The sequence below is a fragment of the Microcaecilia unicolor genome, chromosome 9, assembly GCF_901765095.1.
Source record: "Microcaecilia unicolor chromosome 9, aMicUni1.1, whole genome shotgun sequence".
Classification (NCBI taxonomy): domain Eukaryota; kingdom Metazoa; phylum Chordata; class Amphibia; order Gymnophiona; family Siphonopidae; genus Microcaecilia; species Microcaecilia unicolor.
The window spans coordinates 150857313-150872558 of NC_044039.1; the positions used below are offsets into that span (position 1 = coordinate 150857313).

The window sequence follows — 15246 nt, forward strand, 5'->3', positions numbered from 1 at the left end:
AAATCTTCACTATGAGAGGTACTGGAGGATATGCGTACAGACGACGTTTTCCCCAATAAAGGAGGAAGGCATCCGAGGCTAGTCTGTTGTGTGATCCTAGTCTGGAGCAGAACTGATGGACTTTGTTACTGCAATGAGTGGAAAAAGATTTATTGAGGAGATACCCTGTCTCAAAAGGCTATGCCCATTCATGAGGTTACAGAATCTGACTCAGCCTGTCCACCAGACAAATGTCATTCCCTGGCAGGTAAGTGACTGAGAAGATTCCTTGAGTTATAGCCCATTTCCACAATCTGAAAGCTTCCTGACACTGCTTGTTGATATAGTACATTTCAACCTGGTTGTCTGAATTAGGATTACTTGATTGGATAACCTGTCTTTGAAAAACTTTAGAGCATTCCAGATCACTCATAGCTCCAAGAAGGTTTATCTTACTACTACTCCTCAACATTTCTAAAGCGCTACCAGACTTGAGTGACTGAGTCCTATCAGGGTCCCTCCCTTGTCTTCAGTACTGTTCAATTTGTTGTATTTCTGAATTTGGTTCCAGTCATCAAGAATCTGTATTTTATAGTCAATCCCTGATGTGAAACCATTGATTCTGAGCTGGTCTGCTGGGATTCAAGGAAAGGATATTAACAAGACTGACCAAATTTTACCTTCCCATTTCAAGAAGGAAATAATTTTCTTCCCTTTAGTCGCAGCACATGAATCCAGGAACTGATGGGTTATATCTGTCTACCAGCAGCTAGAGATACAGAACACAACTAAACTCTCACTTATAGGATGGTGAGGCTCCTGGTGAGACAGTATTTCTCATACAAAGCAGAAGGCAACATGGCATTAGCCACAAGAAATGTCTTCCTCACAGCGAACAAAGAAATGGACTTCATCAAGAATTTCATTCACTGCAAAAAAACAGTAACCTGCAACCATAATGGAGAATAAAAAGACATGGTGGGATTTTGGATTCATATGCTATGAATAAAGGAAAGAAAATGATTAGGTAAGAATTTTTCCTTCCTCGTCATCAGCAGCATATGAATCCAGGAACTGATGGGATGTATCAGAGCAGAATTTAAGTAAGGAGGGAAGCAGAAACAGTGGTCGCAAGAGCTGACAACACAGAAGACGCTTCCGATTGAGCCACTACATCTACATGGTAATATTTCGAAAAAGAATGCAAGAGGGCCAGGTAGCTGACCTACAGATTTCCGACAGAAAACACCTGTGACTCAACCCAAGATATGGAAATGCTTCTGGTGGAGTAGGTTTTCAGCTCCAAAGGAGACGGCTAACCAGAAAGAAGGTATGCTGAAGATATGGCCTCTTATCCATCGAGCAATGGTAGCCTTGGAAGCCACGCTCCCTTTATTAGGGTCTCTAGAGGAAACAAAAGGTGATCCATACGTCAGAAATCATTAGCAATCACCAAATAGAAAATCAAACTACGCACACATCCAGCAGCAGTAACAGATTGTAACTCTTACCACAATCATCCGTCCTGAAAGAAAGCAGAAACAACGGCTGATTAAGATGAAAGGCCAAGATTATTGTAAGCAAAAAGGATGGAACTATTCTGAACAAGACCCCAGCTTCAGTGAAAGAGAGAAAATGATCTCTAAAGGAGAAAATCTGAAGCTCCAAAATTCTCTGCGCCAAAGTGATAGCCACAAAAACACCGTCTTCAACGTCAGATCCTTAACAGAGCTCTTCAAGGGCTCAAAGGCTCCTTATTGGAGCACCTTAAGCACCAAATTCAGATTCCATGCCATACATGGCAGATGCACAGGAGGCTTGAGGTAAGTTACCCCCTTAAGAAAATGGACCATATCTGGATAAACTCCCAAAGTGGTACGAGGCAAGCGGCCTCTATAGCATGATAATGCTGCTACCTGAAACTTAAGGGAGCTGAGAGCCGGATCTTTGAAGCCCTACTACTACTAATTTCTATAGCGCTACTAGACATATGCAACAGTGTACAATGAACATGTAAGAGACAGTCCCTGATTGACAGAGCTTACAATCTAAATAAAGACAAAGAGGACAAATAAGGGATAAGGGAATTACTTAAGATGGGAATTTTAAAACAGACATGGGTACTGAACAAGTGAATAGGAGTTAGGAGTTAAAAGCAGCCTCAATAACATACTGATTCAGGAAGTCTATTCCAGGCATATGGTGCAGTAGGATAAAAGGAACGGAGTCTGGAGTTAGCAGTGGAGAAGGGTACGGAGCTGAAGAATGAATGCACTTGTAAGTCAATAAGAGGAGTTTGAATTGTATACAGAAACGGATAGGGAGCCAATGAAGTAACTTGAGGAGAGAGCTAATATGAGCATAGCGACAATGGTGTAATATAAGTCGTGCAGCAGAGTTCTGAAAAGATTGAAGGAGAGAGAGATGGCTTAGTGGAAGACCTGTGAGAAACAAGTTACAATAGTCTATGCGAGAAGTGTTAAAGAGTGTGGATAAGGGTTTTGGTAGAGTGCTCAGAAAGAAAGGGCAAATTTTGGTGATGTTATATAGAAAGAAACAACCAACAGGTTTTAGCAGTCTGTTGGATATGTGCAGAGAAAGAGAGAGGAGACAAAGATGACTCCCAGATTATGAGCTGATGAGACAGGCAGGATGAGAGCATTATCCACAGAGAAAGAGAATGGAGGAAGAGAAGTGGATTTAGGGGGAAAAGATAAGAAGCTTGGTCTTCGCCATGTTTAGTTTAAGATGGCAGTGAGACATCCAGGCAGCAATGTCAGTCAGACAGGCTGAGAATTGGGCCTGGATTCCTGTTGAAATTTCTGGTGTGGAGAGGCAGATCTGGGAGTCATCAGAATAAAGGTATACTGAAAACTATGGGAGGAGATCAGAGCACCAAGGGAAGAAGCATAGATAGAGAAAAGAAGAGGTCCCAAGACAGAGCCCTGAGGTACATCAACTGATAGTGGGAAAGAAATGGAGGATCCACCAAAAGTGTGATAGCAGATTTAAGAAAAAAAAACAAAAACAAGAACAGAGCCCTGAAATCCAAGTGAGGACAGCATATCAAGGAGTAGGTGGTGATCAACAGTTTCCAAAGCAGCAGATGGATTGAGAAGAATGAGGATAGAATACAGACCTTTGGATCTGGCCAGGAGCAGGTTATTGGAGACTTCAGTGAGGGCTGTTTCAGTTGAATTTCGAAGGCAAAAGCCAGTTTGAAGTGGATCAAGAATAGCTTGAGATGAAAGAAAGTCAAGATAACAGCGGTGAACAGCACATTCAAGTATCTTGGATAGGAAAGGGAGGAGGGAGATAGGACGATAGTTGGAAGGGCAGGTAGGATTCAATGAAGGTTTTTTTGAGTGGTGTAACTATGCCATGTTTGAAGGCATCAAGCACAGTTGCAGTGGAAAGTGAAAGATTGAGGATATGACAGATAAAAGGGATGACAGTAAGAGAGATAGTGCTGAGTAGATGGGTGGGAATAGGATCAGAGGAACAGGTAGTCAGTTTGGAGGAGAAAAGAAAAAGTGCAGTTTCCTCTTCAGTGATTTCAGAAAAGGAAGAAAAGGAGGCAGGGGCTGAAGAAGGGTTGACAGAATGGGCTGGAGGACGGAGAGGTGGAGGTGACTTGAATGAGAACTCAAGGTTAACTTGTGAACCTTATCATAAAAGTACTCAGCCACAGTCTTGGGAAAAAGTGAAGGAGAGATTGGAGGTGAAGGCACTTTAAGGAGAGAACTCAGTGTGGCAAAGAGATAGAGGGTTTGGGCCAAGAGAGTTTGTCAAGTGGATGTAGTAGTCCTGTTTGGCAAGTGAAAGAGCAGACTGGAAGGAGGTCAGCAAGAATTTGAAATGTATTAAATCAGCATGGGCATGGGATTTCAGCCAAAGGCATTTAGCAGATCAGGCACAGGAACGTAGGTAGTGGATTCTAGAGGTCAGGGTTTGGTACGCCTTACAGAATGAGGAATGGAAGGATCGAGGGTATCCAGAGCAGAGGAGAGAATAGCATTATAGGAAGAGACAGCCTCACTGATAGACTTAAATAACAGTGGTTGAGAACAGGAGTGGAGAAAGTGCAGGAGTCAATAGCCTGATGATTCCTAAATGTATAGGTGGAGATTGGATGGAACTGAGGGGGAGGGTGTTTAAGTGTGAAGGTTATCAGATGATGGTCAGAGAAGGGAAGAATTGAAGGAAGAAACTGGAGAATGAGCAGTTGGAAAAGATGACAAGATCAAGGCAATGGCCATTCTAGTGAACAGGGGTAGTGGTACATAGCTAAAGATTGAAGGAGGATATTAAAGCAAGAAACAGAGGGATCATTAGCATGAATGTTAAAATCCCCAAACATGAGGGAAGGATATGAGGGTTTGAGAAAGAACGAAAGCCAGGAGTCAAAGTCAGTTAAAAAAGGAAGAAAGGGTGTCAATAAATGATTGCTACTCAGAGAGGAAGAGGAGTAAATAGACAGATGGAGTGGACTTTGAAGGAAGAAAAGCAGTGAGACTGAGGTGGAAGAAAAGGTTGAAATCTACAAGACGGTGAGAGTAGTAGCCTGATACCTCCTTTGTGGCCAACCTGGCGAGGTGTATGGGAGAGAGGAATCCACAGATATGGAAGAACATGAGACACTACAGACACAAAATCAGCAAAGGAAATAGTGTAACCATCACGATGCTTCCAAGGAAAACAGGATAACGACATGGATGTAAAGAACACTATTCTATAAAAGCCCCGACGTGGCACCATGTTTCTGCACAACTGCCTGCTTCAGGAGTCTAAAAATAAATAATCAAACTTTAAGAGATAAAAAGGTAAAAGATAAAACAAAAGTGTCATATTAAAATAACCAGGACAACATAAATTTGACAAAATAATATATATACAAATAGTTTAAATTAAAAAAATATCACAGAAAGACCTAATGAATATGGTTAAAAGAGATAATAATGCCACTGACTTTAATAATTTCAGCGTGATCTTACAATAATGATGTATTTGAGCAAAAATAAAAATCACAACCTATAAACAGAACATAAGCAGCAGTGCGTTAGTTAAAGTGTTGCTGCATACCTGCATTTAAAGCATCAATCATAGCTGTACTAGACAAGAATAACCCAGAGTGCAGGAATGAAACAAGACCTGAGGGAGATAAAAATAAATGTAGTGTGTGGCCAATATCTACAAGAATAGGTAATATGTATAACTACCAAAGCAAGAAAAATATCTAAGCATGTGAAGGTGCATGCATACAAATTATCCAAGAGAAGAGAGACAGTGCATATTTCAATCAAACGTGTCCAGATATTGAAAATGAAATAAAGCCAAGGATATGTCCAGTATGGTTAAGTGTAGCATGTGGCTAGTACTGAACAAAAGAACCAAAAAGGTATTCCACACAGATACCAACTTAAGACCAATATCCATTCACGCAAAAATAGAAACATGCATACATACAGGAAAAAATGGGGACAGTGCATAAACCAATTAAATGTACCCAGCTGAGATTAAATAAGGGCAAAAATATGTCCAATATAGTTAAACTCAGTGTGCAAAAATGCAATAAAATGCTTCAAAATTAAAAAAGGTATTAAAAAGTTAATAAATCAAAACGGAAGCACCTAATAAACATTCAGAAAAAAAAGTGCATTTAGCAACTATTATCATTAATAGTAAAAAAAAGTAGGCACAGGCTCTGTACCAATAGTGATTTGCCAGCACTGTATAATACAGACGTGAGGATCACAAAGAAAAGGGGGCCCTGAAAGCAAAAACAAACATACTTATGGTGCAAAATATAACTCGCATGAATGACATGAGCACTGATAAGCTGAATGTGTAAACGCAACATTGAAAAAAAGGAATGTCCACAAAAAGATAGAGACGAATTGTTATTTACATACCTTTAAAAAGACGCAATATCAAAAGGGTAAACAATTTTCAGTAGAAGAATAAAGAAGCAGCGATTCTGTCAATACAAAAAGCACTGCGAGCAATGTAGATAAAAATATAGTCTTTGATACAAGAAAACACAACAATCCTAACCGCCAAAAAACTCTCTTCATGCGGTATGGGAACAAAAACAAGACAAAAAACGGTGTCTCTCGCCAGAAAAAAAACTTGAGCGTGCACTCCTTAAGGACTGCTGTGTAAAGATACTAAAACCTAACGTATGCATGATAAAAGACAGTTTATCCATAAAAAGATATACAAGTACAGATGTACATATATGTAAAACTAAAATAGTGAAAATAATAAAAATGTCATCTTCTGAACAGTATAAAAAGGAGCCTAAAATATCAAACAGTTGTCAAACAGTTACTAAGCAAAAATAAACATTTACATAAGGAAAATGACAAACAGACCTCAGTGGGTACAATAAGAATCTTCTAGCCATAGGTTTTATGCTTCTAAAAATCCAATTTATACATTCTGTACTTAACTCAGAGATATAAATTCTATTGTAGAAATTAAAAAAGATTATTATTAGCTTTTTCCAAAAAAAGGTGAACAGATGTTTTCCAGCAGAAGTATAGGTAATTATAAAAAAAGGTGTAAAGTCAATACCAAGATACCTAAAGGTGCAACAGTTTGGAAAGTAAAAATAAGCCTCTGTTCTTCCTGAAGTAATTTTTTAATCAATATTGAGTCTCCTCCAATCTTTGTTGAATATTTTGAAGACAAAAAACTTCAGATCTTCGATAGTATGTCTTGCTTCCTGCCACTGTGAAAAACTGCCCAGAATGTGGAGTCCTGACACCACATATCCCTGAATGCCATGGAACCGCTGCCAAGAAAAAAACAAACAACCCCAAAAACAGGCACCGAAAGGAAATAAAGAAACAAGCAGCAGGGAGAAACAAAGCCACGGTAAACCTCAGAGCTGATGGCAATTAAAAATTAAAGGAGTACTCACCCCACTGGCTGAAAACTGAAAAGGCAAAAGTTTCTCCACAGGGGAATGATGAATTTGGGTGCTGTCGGCCCAAATCTCAATCCCCTCCAGCAAACGGCCACTTACAGTCAAAGACTGTAACAGAGAGAAAAACAAACCTCTGCTGTCTCTTCCTTGTCCCTTTACCCCCTCCCCCTCTGAGAGGAAGGAGAAGCTAGCGGCAGGAGAAGGGAGGGACCTGGCACTACCAGATGTATCCCACTATGACACCAGCAGCCTAAAAAAAAAACCCGGTCTCAACTGAACAAGGAACAGGAGCCAGCAATCTTCAAGGAAACCAGGAGCTGATAGGAGATCCATCCACCGCCTGCTGGAGATAAAGCTATACTGTCTCACTAGGAGCTTCACCGTCCTACAAATGAGTTGTTGTGCTCTCTATTGCCACCTGCTTGTAAACGGACATAACCCTGAGGTGCACAGGAAGAGAAATGTAACCTATCCCTGACACAAGTAATCTCCTCCAGCCGCGGCGCACCCAGCCCTGACACATCGCACCCCGCAGCTCAGTCACCTTGACACCCCCCCCCCCCCCCCAAAAAAAAATCCAGATTCTATAAGCAGTGAAAATACTGGTAAAAGTAACATAAATGCATTTTCTTCCGTACTCTGCTAAATATAAAAAAATTAAAAAGATATACATTTTCAAAAAATCAAACATCCATGAGCAGCATGTCCCTCTTTCATGTCTATCCCATGTGCTCTATTTTCCCCTTTTCCTTTCCCCCTCCATGTACGTCCCCCTTACCACTAGTTTTTCAGCCTCCCTCCCTGCACCCACACTCCATCCACCTTGTTTTTTTTATGGCCCCCTCCCTCTTATCTTCCCAATATCTTTACCAGCCTCCTCCCTACATACTTTTTCCAGCCCCCTCGCACCTATTTTCCCAATCTTTTTTCGAGATCCCTCCTTCCACTTTTTTTTAAAGCCCACTCCCACCCAAACGACTCGCCCAATCAAGAACGACTCCATTCAATCCACCCACCCACCACTCATATGCTTGTCTCCATCTCTCCCTCTAAATTTCTGCAGGCAACCACCCCAATCACAAATGAAAATTCACTGTTCTTTGCCCTCCCCGCACGTACCTCTATACACCCTGGTGGTCTAGTGGTCTCTTTGGGGTAGGAAAGATCCCCCATTCTTTCCTGCCTCACTGTCGCTGAACCGCTCACTGCCGTCACCTCTTTAGAATGGCTGGCGCGACTTCCATGGAAGTCTTGCAAGGTCGCTGTTTGAAGTCCTGGCAGCATTCTAAAGAAGTGGTAGCAGCGCGCAGTTCAACAGCAGCGGGGCAGTAAAGAATGGTGATCTTTCCTGCCCCCAAGAGGCCACTAGACCACCAGGGTATATAGAGGTACGTGCGGAGAGGGTGTCCTGAGGCAAGGGGCGGGGGGAGAAAACCCCATTCTATGCTTCTGCGGGAACCCTGCAGGACCTGGGTCCATCCCCGCAGATCTGCATCCATCCCCACAGGGTCCCCCGTGGACCTGGAGGAGACCCCAGCTGACCCCGTTCCCGTGCAGCTCTCTAATTCATATGCTGCTGCTGACTAAGAATAAAATACTCCTTCAAATTTCCTGTGGAAAAAGGAGGCAACAGAAAACAGGGAGAAAAAAGTAAATACAGAAGTATACCTATGGCTTCTAACTTTTCATCACAGAAAACAGTTTAACATACTAAAAAGCACCATTACTCTCATTACCTCAGCTTCTTTACATCAAGAGCTTGGTTGAAGGAAGATTCCTCACAGTTGGGAGTTCGCTCAATGAGCGACTGTGTCTCAGTCTCTTTTATGGTCCCGTCTGAATCTGGCTCAGACTCAACTCGTTGTGCTGTTACACCATGAAAGGGAGTTGATACCACACATGCAGCCCTCATAAAGTCACATGTGTCTTCTGGGATAGGGAACAGGGTTTTATCATTGTATTCAGTGACAATTACTTCTTCATTTAAAGGTTCTATTCCAGCAAGATCATCCTAAAAAGCCACAGAAAACAAAACTTATAACAATGGCATGACCTGGCTTTCAGGCAGGCACTGCTCCTCACCGCCTCCACCATCAATGAAAGAATGGCATCCTTTTTATCATACCAAAAATATCTTACACTACATGACTGTTATTAGCTTTATTTAACTTTGCTAGTCACTAAGGTCACTATATGAAGGACTCAAATCCAAGGTTGGAAGATCCTAAAAATGCATATGAAACACTGCATGTACCCCAAACTATGTGCTGAACCAATAAATAGTAAGCAAACTGTAGCTCTCAATTCTGTCCTAGTGACACTATTGCCAGTTGGGTTTTCTAAATACCCACAACGAATATGTATGAAATATTTGCCTGTATTGAATCTCCAAGTGTATGCACATTTCTCTCATGCCTATTCAACTGTGGGGGGATCCTGAAAACTAGACTGGCAGTGTTGTCCAACAGGTTTGGGCAGGGACATACCAAGGGTTGTGCAAGTAGTGCAGCCATACAGGGCGCAAGGAAGGCAGAGGCACCAAAATTGCTCCTGACCATTGTCTCCTCTTTTTGGTTGTGGCTCAGAGAGCAGGGAGGAAACCTAGGAAAAAAGAGGAAAGGGAGCCAAGCAGGACAGGGCAGGGGCATCAGGAGGCGTGTCACACAGAGTGCAATTCCAGCTCAGTATGCTGCTGGTCCTATCCTGAGACCAAGCTAATGACTGGATCAGGGAACTGTCATTTCTCACTTGATTAGAGAACTTCTTGCCATCTGATACACGCCAGATGAGGGAAAGCCTACACTTGTAATGATCAAGAAAAAAAAATGATTTGCAGAAATTTAATTCTTTCCAATGCCCTAAAGTAGTGTTTTATATCATCCATCTTATTTTGTTATTCATCTTTTGTATTTGTTTTATAACTGTCACCTGCTGAGATCTGGGTTTCCTGGATCAGCAGAAAATACATTTTTCTATCAAAATCATATGGAAAATTGACAATTACAATCCTGCATTTTGAATATGGATGGAAAGATTATGTCTTACCTGATATTTTTCTTTCCTTTAATCACAGCAGATGAAATCAGCAACTGGTGCATTGTGTCCATCTACCAGCAGGTGGAGATAGAGATCACCGACATGAAACACAGTGATATAGGACACATAGCTCCCCAGAAAAGCCAGTATGTCATCTACCAAAGCAGCCTGCCAAGACAGACCCCAAATCGCCCCAGTACCCACCCAGGACATGCCCGTAGCCCTGTACGGACATCGATGTCCATTCGGTGGCCCTCTGTTCCAGCCACATTACTTGCGGTCCCAGCCACCAGGACCAGAGCCAAATACAACAGCCAAACCATCCAAAATTGTTTTGGGTTTTTTTTTTTTATTCAACACATGTAGAACAAGGGTTAAAAAAAAAAAGAAAGAAAAGAAACATCATGATGCCAAAGAACCATCCCTACAGCACTTCCTACCTGTAAGCAAGTCAAAACTTTCCAAACACAGCAGAGAGCAAGGGATGCTAGATTCATCTGCTGACAGTGGGATAAAGGAAAGAAAGTTATTAGGTAAGACATAATTTTTCCTTCCTTAGCATCAGCAGCAGATGAGAACAGCAAATAGTGAGTGGGATATAGCAGGTCCCTAAAGAGGTGGGGGGGATCCAGCAAGACCACAGAAAGAACCGCCGCACCACCACACCCAAATGATAATGCTTACAGAAAGAATGCAGAGAGGCCCAAGGTGGCCATCCAACAGTTGTCCAGGGAAAGAAAACTCCTTGACGCCGCCCAGGAAGTTGCCATAGCGCGTGTAAAATGCATCTGTATTGCCTCCAGGGCCCAGCAACCAGCCAGCACATATGCCAAAATAATCGTGTGTTTAATCCAACAAGCCAAAGACGCCTTGGAAGCTGCAAGACCCTTCCGGGGCCCCACCCTCAGAACAGATGGTCTGACCAGTGGAAATCATTTGTCACTTTCAGATACTGTAGAAGCACCCAACAGACATTCAAACAAAGCAGGATCGCAAAACCCAGTGGATAATCTTCCACACAAAAGACGGGAGAAACAGTGGTTGATTGATATGAAACGTGGACACCACCTTAGGCAAGAAGGAAGGAACCGTTCAGATTGTAACCTTCAAGTTCAAAAACCAGAAAAAAAGGGTCTTGAAACTCGACGCGCAGAGTCCATAGCTACTAGAACCAAATTATTTATTTATTTTATTTTTATTGTGCTTGTATCCCACATTTTCCCACCTATTTGCAGGCTCAATGTGGCTTACAAAGACCTGTTATGGCAGCGCCATGCCAGGATAGAGAAATACAATTGGAATTACAATGAGATCGAGGATGACAAAGAAGAACTAAGGAGACAGTTATAAAGAGGTGTTATTCAGAGTAATGTGGAGTGGTGAGGTGTTATAGTCAAGCTATAGATTCTCGTGGTAGGCCTTGTTGAAAAGATAGGTTTTCAGAGATTTGCGAAAGTTAGTGATTTCGTTAATTGTTTTCAAATTTGTTGGAAGTGCATTCCACTGCTGCGTGCTCAAGTAGGAGAAGCTGGTAGCATGTGTACGTCTGTATCTTAATCCCTTGCAGCTCAGGAAGTGTAGGTTAAGAAATGTGCGGGCAGATCTTTTAGCATTTCTGGGAGGTAAGTCAACGAGGTCTACCATGTAAGTTGGGGCATCTCCGTAGATGATTCTATGAACAATCGTGCAGATCTTGAATGTGGTCCGTTCTTTAAGTGGGAGCCAGTGTAGTTTCTCTCTTAAGGGTTTTGCACTTTCATATTTTGTCTTTCCAAATATGAGTCTGGCTGCAGTATTTTGGGTTGTTTGAAGTTTCTTGACGTTCTGTTCTGTACAGCCGGCGTAGAGTGCGTTGCAATAGTCCAGGTGGCTTAGCACCATTGACTGTACCAGGTTGTGAAAGATGTGCCTCGGGAAGAAAGGTTTTACTCTTTTAAGTTTCCACATGGAGTTGAACATCTTTTTGGTTGTGTTCTTCATGTGGTTATCGAGTGTCAGATTTCGGTCAAGGGTGACTCCAAGAATTTTCAATGTATTTGAGACGGGAAGGGAAACGTTTGGTATGGTTATGGTAGTGAATTTATTTGCCTCCTCTTTTCCGGAGGATCAAGCAAAGGCAGAGAAAGAGCTCCAAGGGTGCTCTGCAGCAAAAACCCCGGACTGCATTTTTGTCCTCTTGAAGTAGGACAAAATTGAGGGAAAAAGGAGCCTCCAGCCACAAAGACTACACCATCCCCGCACCCCTCCAACAAGGGGCCAGGTTCAGCTGGGCTAAACATTCCCCCCCCCCCCCCCCCAGGAGCTGTGGTGTGAAAGCAGATCCAGCTGCTCTGAAGGTAAGGTGGTCGTGAGTTTAGCCGTGTCGGCCTACAGAAAGGGAGAGTGCGCAACACCCTGCACGCAAGGCACCATATTGTCAGCCGCAACTGCAGTTTCCACTGCAGGCCAAATTGAAGCAGCCCCCCAGAGACCGGACGCTGCCTGACACTTCCCGTAATGGAAGCAGCATTTTAATGGTCTCTGCCACCATCCCCCCAGCGCCAACGGAAATCCGCAAAGGCAGGAACGACACCAGGGAAAAAAAAGGTAACACTTCCCCTGCCGTTGAGCTGCATACCATGGTCCCACAGCAAAAAGCCCCTTGAAGCCTCTCCCGGAGCCTGTCCTTAGCTAACCGCTTCCCAGGCTCCTGCAATTAGAATAACCGCTGCTAGCACTCTGGGTTTTGGTGGGGTTTTTTTTCTTTTTTTTACAGACACCTTTCTTATTCTACAAGTGCCGAGACAAAAGAAAAATAATAAAGCCAAGGACCTGGGTTCAAAACCACCAGGACTCTGACTTCATCCCGTTGGCTGGTTGTGTTTTGTGGCATCCTCTACTCTTACTTTGAACTACACGTAGAGGTTTCTACCTGTTTTGTGTTTTTGGCTTCAAAACCACCAGAACACTCTTCTTTTTCTTTTTTTGAGCTGTATTTGAGTAGCTGTTGTGGAACAGAAGCAAAGGGAAAAGTAAGCCAACAGGGGCAGTGGGAAACCCAGGGTGACCAGGTATGCCCCCTAAAGCTGGCATATAGCCTTGACCCCCTCTCCCCCCATGCTAGTCTGCCCAGGAGACCCCCTAATAGAGGAATCCAGGAGCTAGAGGATGTCTGTCCATCTGCCTGCTGGAAATAGTGATATAGGATGGATAGCGCCCCAGAAAACCAGTATATCTCTGTGTTTCAAGTCAGTGATCTCTATAATCAAAGATATGCTCATCACCAATCAACCATTTTAGAATTTGATTCTCTGAATACTTATGATTATTATTTTTTAGTTGCCAGCTACAAAAATAAAACACTCTTCCACTGTATATCAAAACCATGTTTTGCACTAACAGCAGCAGAAAGGAGATCATGACCTTGGTAGTTTCGGTGTTCAGTTAGGTCTTACAGCCTGTTTACCACAAGCACTGAAAGGACATACAGAGACCAATGGCTTTCTTCTTCTAAACAGCAAAGTTATTTATATGCTTCGCTTTTCTGAGGGAGAAGAGAACTACAATCCTTACCAAGACCTCTGGCATCATTCCTCCCTTAGGGGTAACGGGCTCTTGAGGTTTAGAAACTGGCACAAGAGGACGCCTGGCACAAGGTGCAGAAAGCCTAAAAAGACAAGCTTTTATCACAAAGATGACTTGCACACTACATAACAACATAAGTGTTGCCATACTGAGACAGACCGAAGGTCTATCAAGCCCAGCACCCTGTTTCCAACAGTGGCCAATCCAGGTTACAAGTACCTGGCAAGATCCCAAAACAGTACAATACATTTTATGCTGCTTATCCTAGAAATAAGCAGTGGATTTTCCCCAAGTCCATCTTAATAATGGCAGCAGATCACAACAGACAGCATGTCTAAATGAAAAAGCAATGTGATAGTCATCAAAGTACCTACTATACCAGAACATACACTGCTTGGATAGCTTTCAGGCTTTACTCCTGGAGGAATTCTGTGGAACTGCACAGCACAGAATTCGCAGAGAATCCCCCTCCCCCACAAATGCACAGAATTCTGCACTTCTCATACAAAATTCTGCTTGAAGTGCCGCCATTGGGTCTCTCCCTTCTCCCCCACAGAGATCACACGACAAGAGGAGGAGGAAATGAACTGCTGCACTAAGGTACATTCATTTGCTCTGCCCTCCCCCTCAACCCCATGGTTCACCTAAACAGTCAGATCTAGGCAGGCACAGGAGAAGTAAGTGACCCAATATGCAGCAGTTCACTTCCTCCTCCTCCCACTGCATGATCTCTGCGGGAGGGAGGGACAGAGCAAAGTGACAGCGTGTCATGGGGATGATAGGAAGGAAGGCCAGAGCAAGGTGAGTGTGCCATGGAGAGGGGGGGGGAGCAGAGAAAGGTGAGTGTGCCATGGAGTGGGTGGAGGATGAGCAGAGCAAGATGATAGTGTGCCATAGGGGGGCAGAGCAAGGTAAGCGTGCGCCCTACTTGGGGAGGGGGTGGTAGTGAAAGCCGAGTGTGCACCATAGGGATTTTTGTGGGAACAGTGAAAGCTGAGTGTGCGCCATGGGGATTTTGAGGGGGAAAGAGCAAGAAAAAGAAGAGTCTGGAGAAAGAGTGTACTATGGGGATGAGAGGTGTCAGAGATAGCCGAGAGTGTGCCACTGGTGTGAGGAGAGATCAAGCTTGAAGGTTTGCCATGGGGAGGGTGGGGGACAGATAGAATGATAGCTGGGGAGGAGAAAGAATGAGGTGGAGGTGTGTGCCTAAAGAAAGAATAAGAGGTAGGGGTGTGTGCCTCACGAGAGGGAGAATGAGAGGTGGGTGTATTGTATGCCAGAGAAGACTTTGGGGAAAGAATTAGGGGTCTTGATGGGCATTACAGCTGCATTTGGAGTGAGATGGAAAGGGGTGGCTGGAGATGAAGGAGGGAAAAGGCAGGAAGAACCTTTAGGCCTTAAGATATGGAAAGTATGTGTAAAAACACTACAAATAATCAAAGAATTTTGCAGAATTTTAAAATATTGTACACAGTATATTAAAAATAAAATTTAAAACAAATCTGTGTATGAATATCCACTGCCTGTTAATCAAAGACTAAAATAGCTGTTTTGAGAAACCTCATAAAGGGTCAAGATTTATGAAACATTCTCCCATAGATACAAGAGGAGAAAAATCATTGTAGGTTTCTGGCCCTAAAACTGGAATTAAATGCATATGCAGGGCAATCTTTGTACAACCAATGAAGATGGCACAGTGATTTCTGATTACTCAAGCAGAATAAGAAGGCATTTAT

The 15246-nt window shown here is 43.0% G+C and overlaps 1 protein-coding gene across 1 annotated transcript in view; it reads right to left on the reverse strand.

Moving 5' to 3' along the window:
• The window catches only part of BUB1B (BUB1 mitotic checkpoint serine/threonine kinase B), a 236482-nt gene that overhangs the window by 37357 nt on the left and 183879 nt on the right, over window positions 1-15246 (reverse strand). The window contains exons 22-23 of the mRNA XM_030213704.1: window positions 13499-13592; window positions 8647-8921 (exon numbers count right to left, since the gene is read on the reverse strand). Coding sequence (XP_030069564.1) covers window positions 8647-8921; window positions 13499-13592 — 369 coding nt within the window. The remainder of the gene's footprint in view (window positions 1-8646; window positions 8922-13498; window positions 13593-15246) is intronic.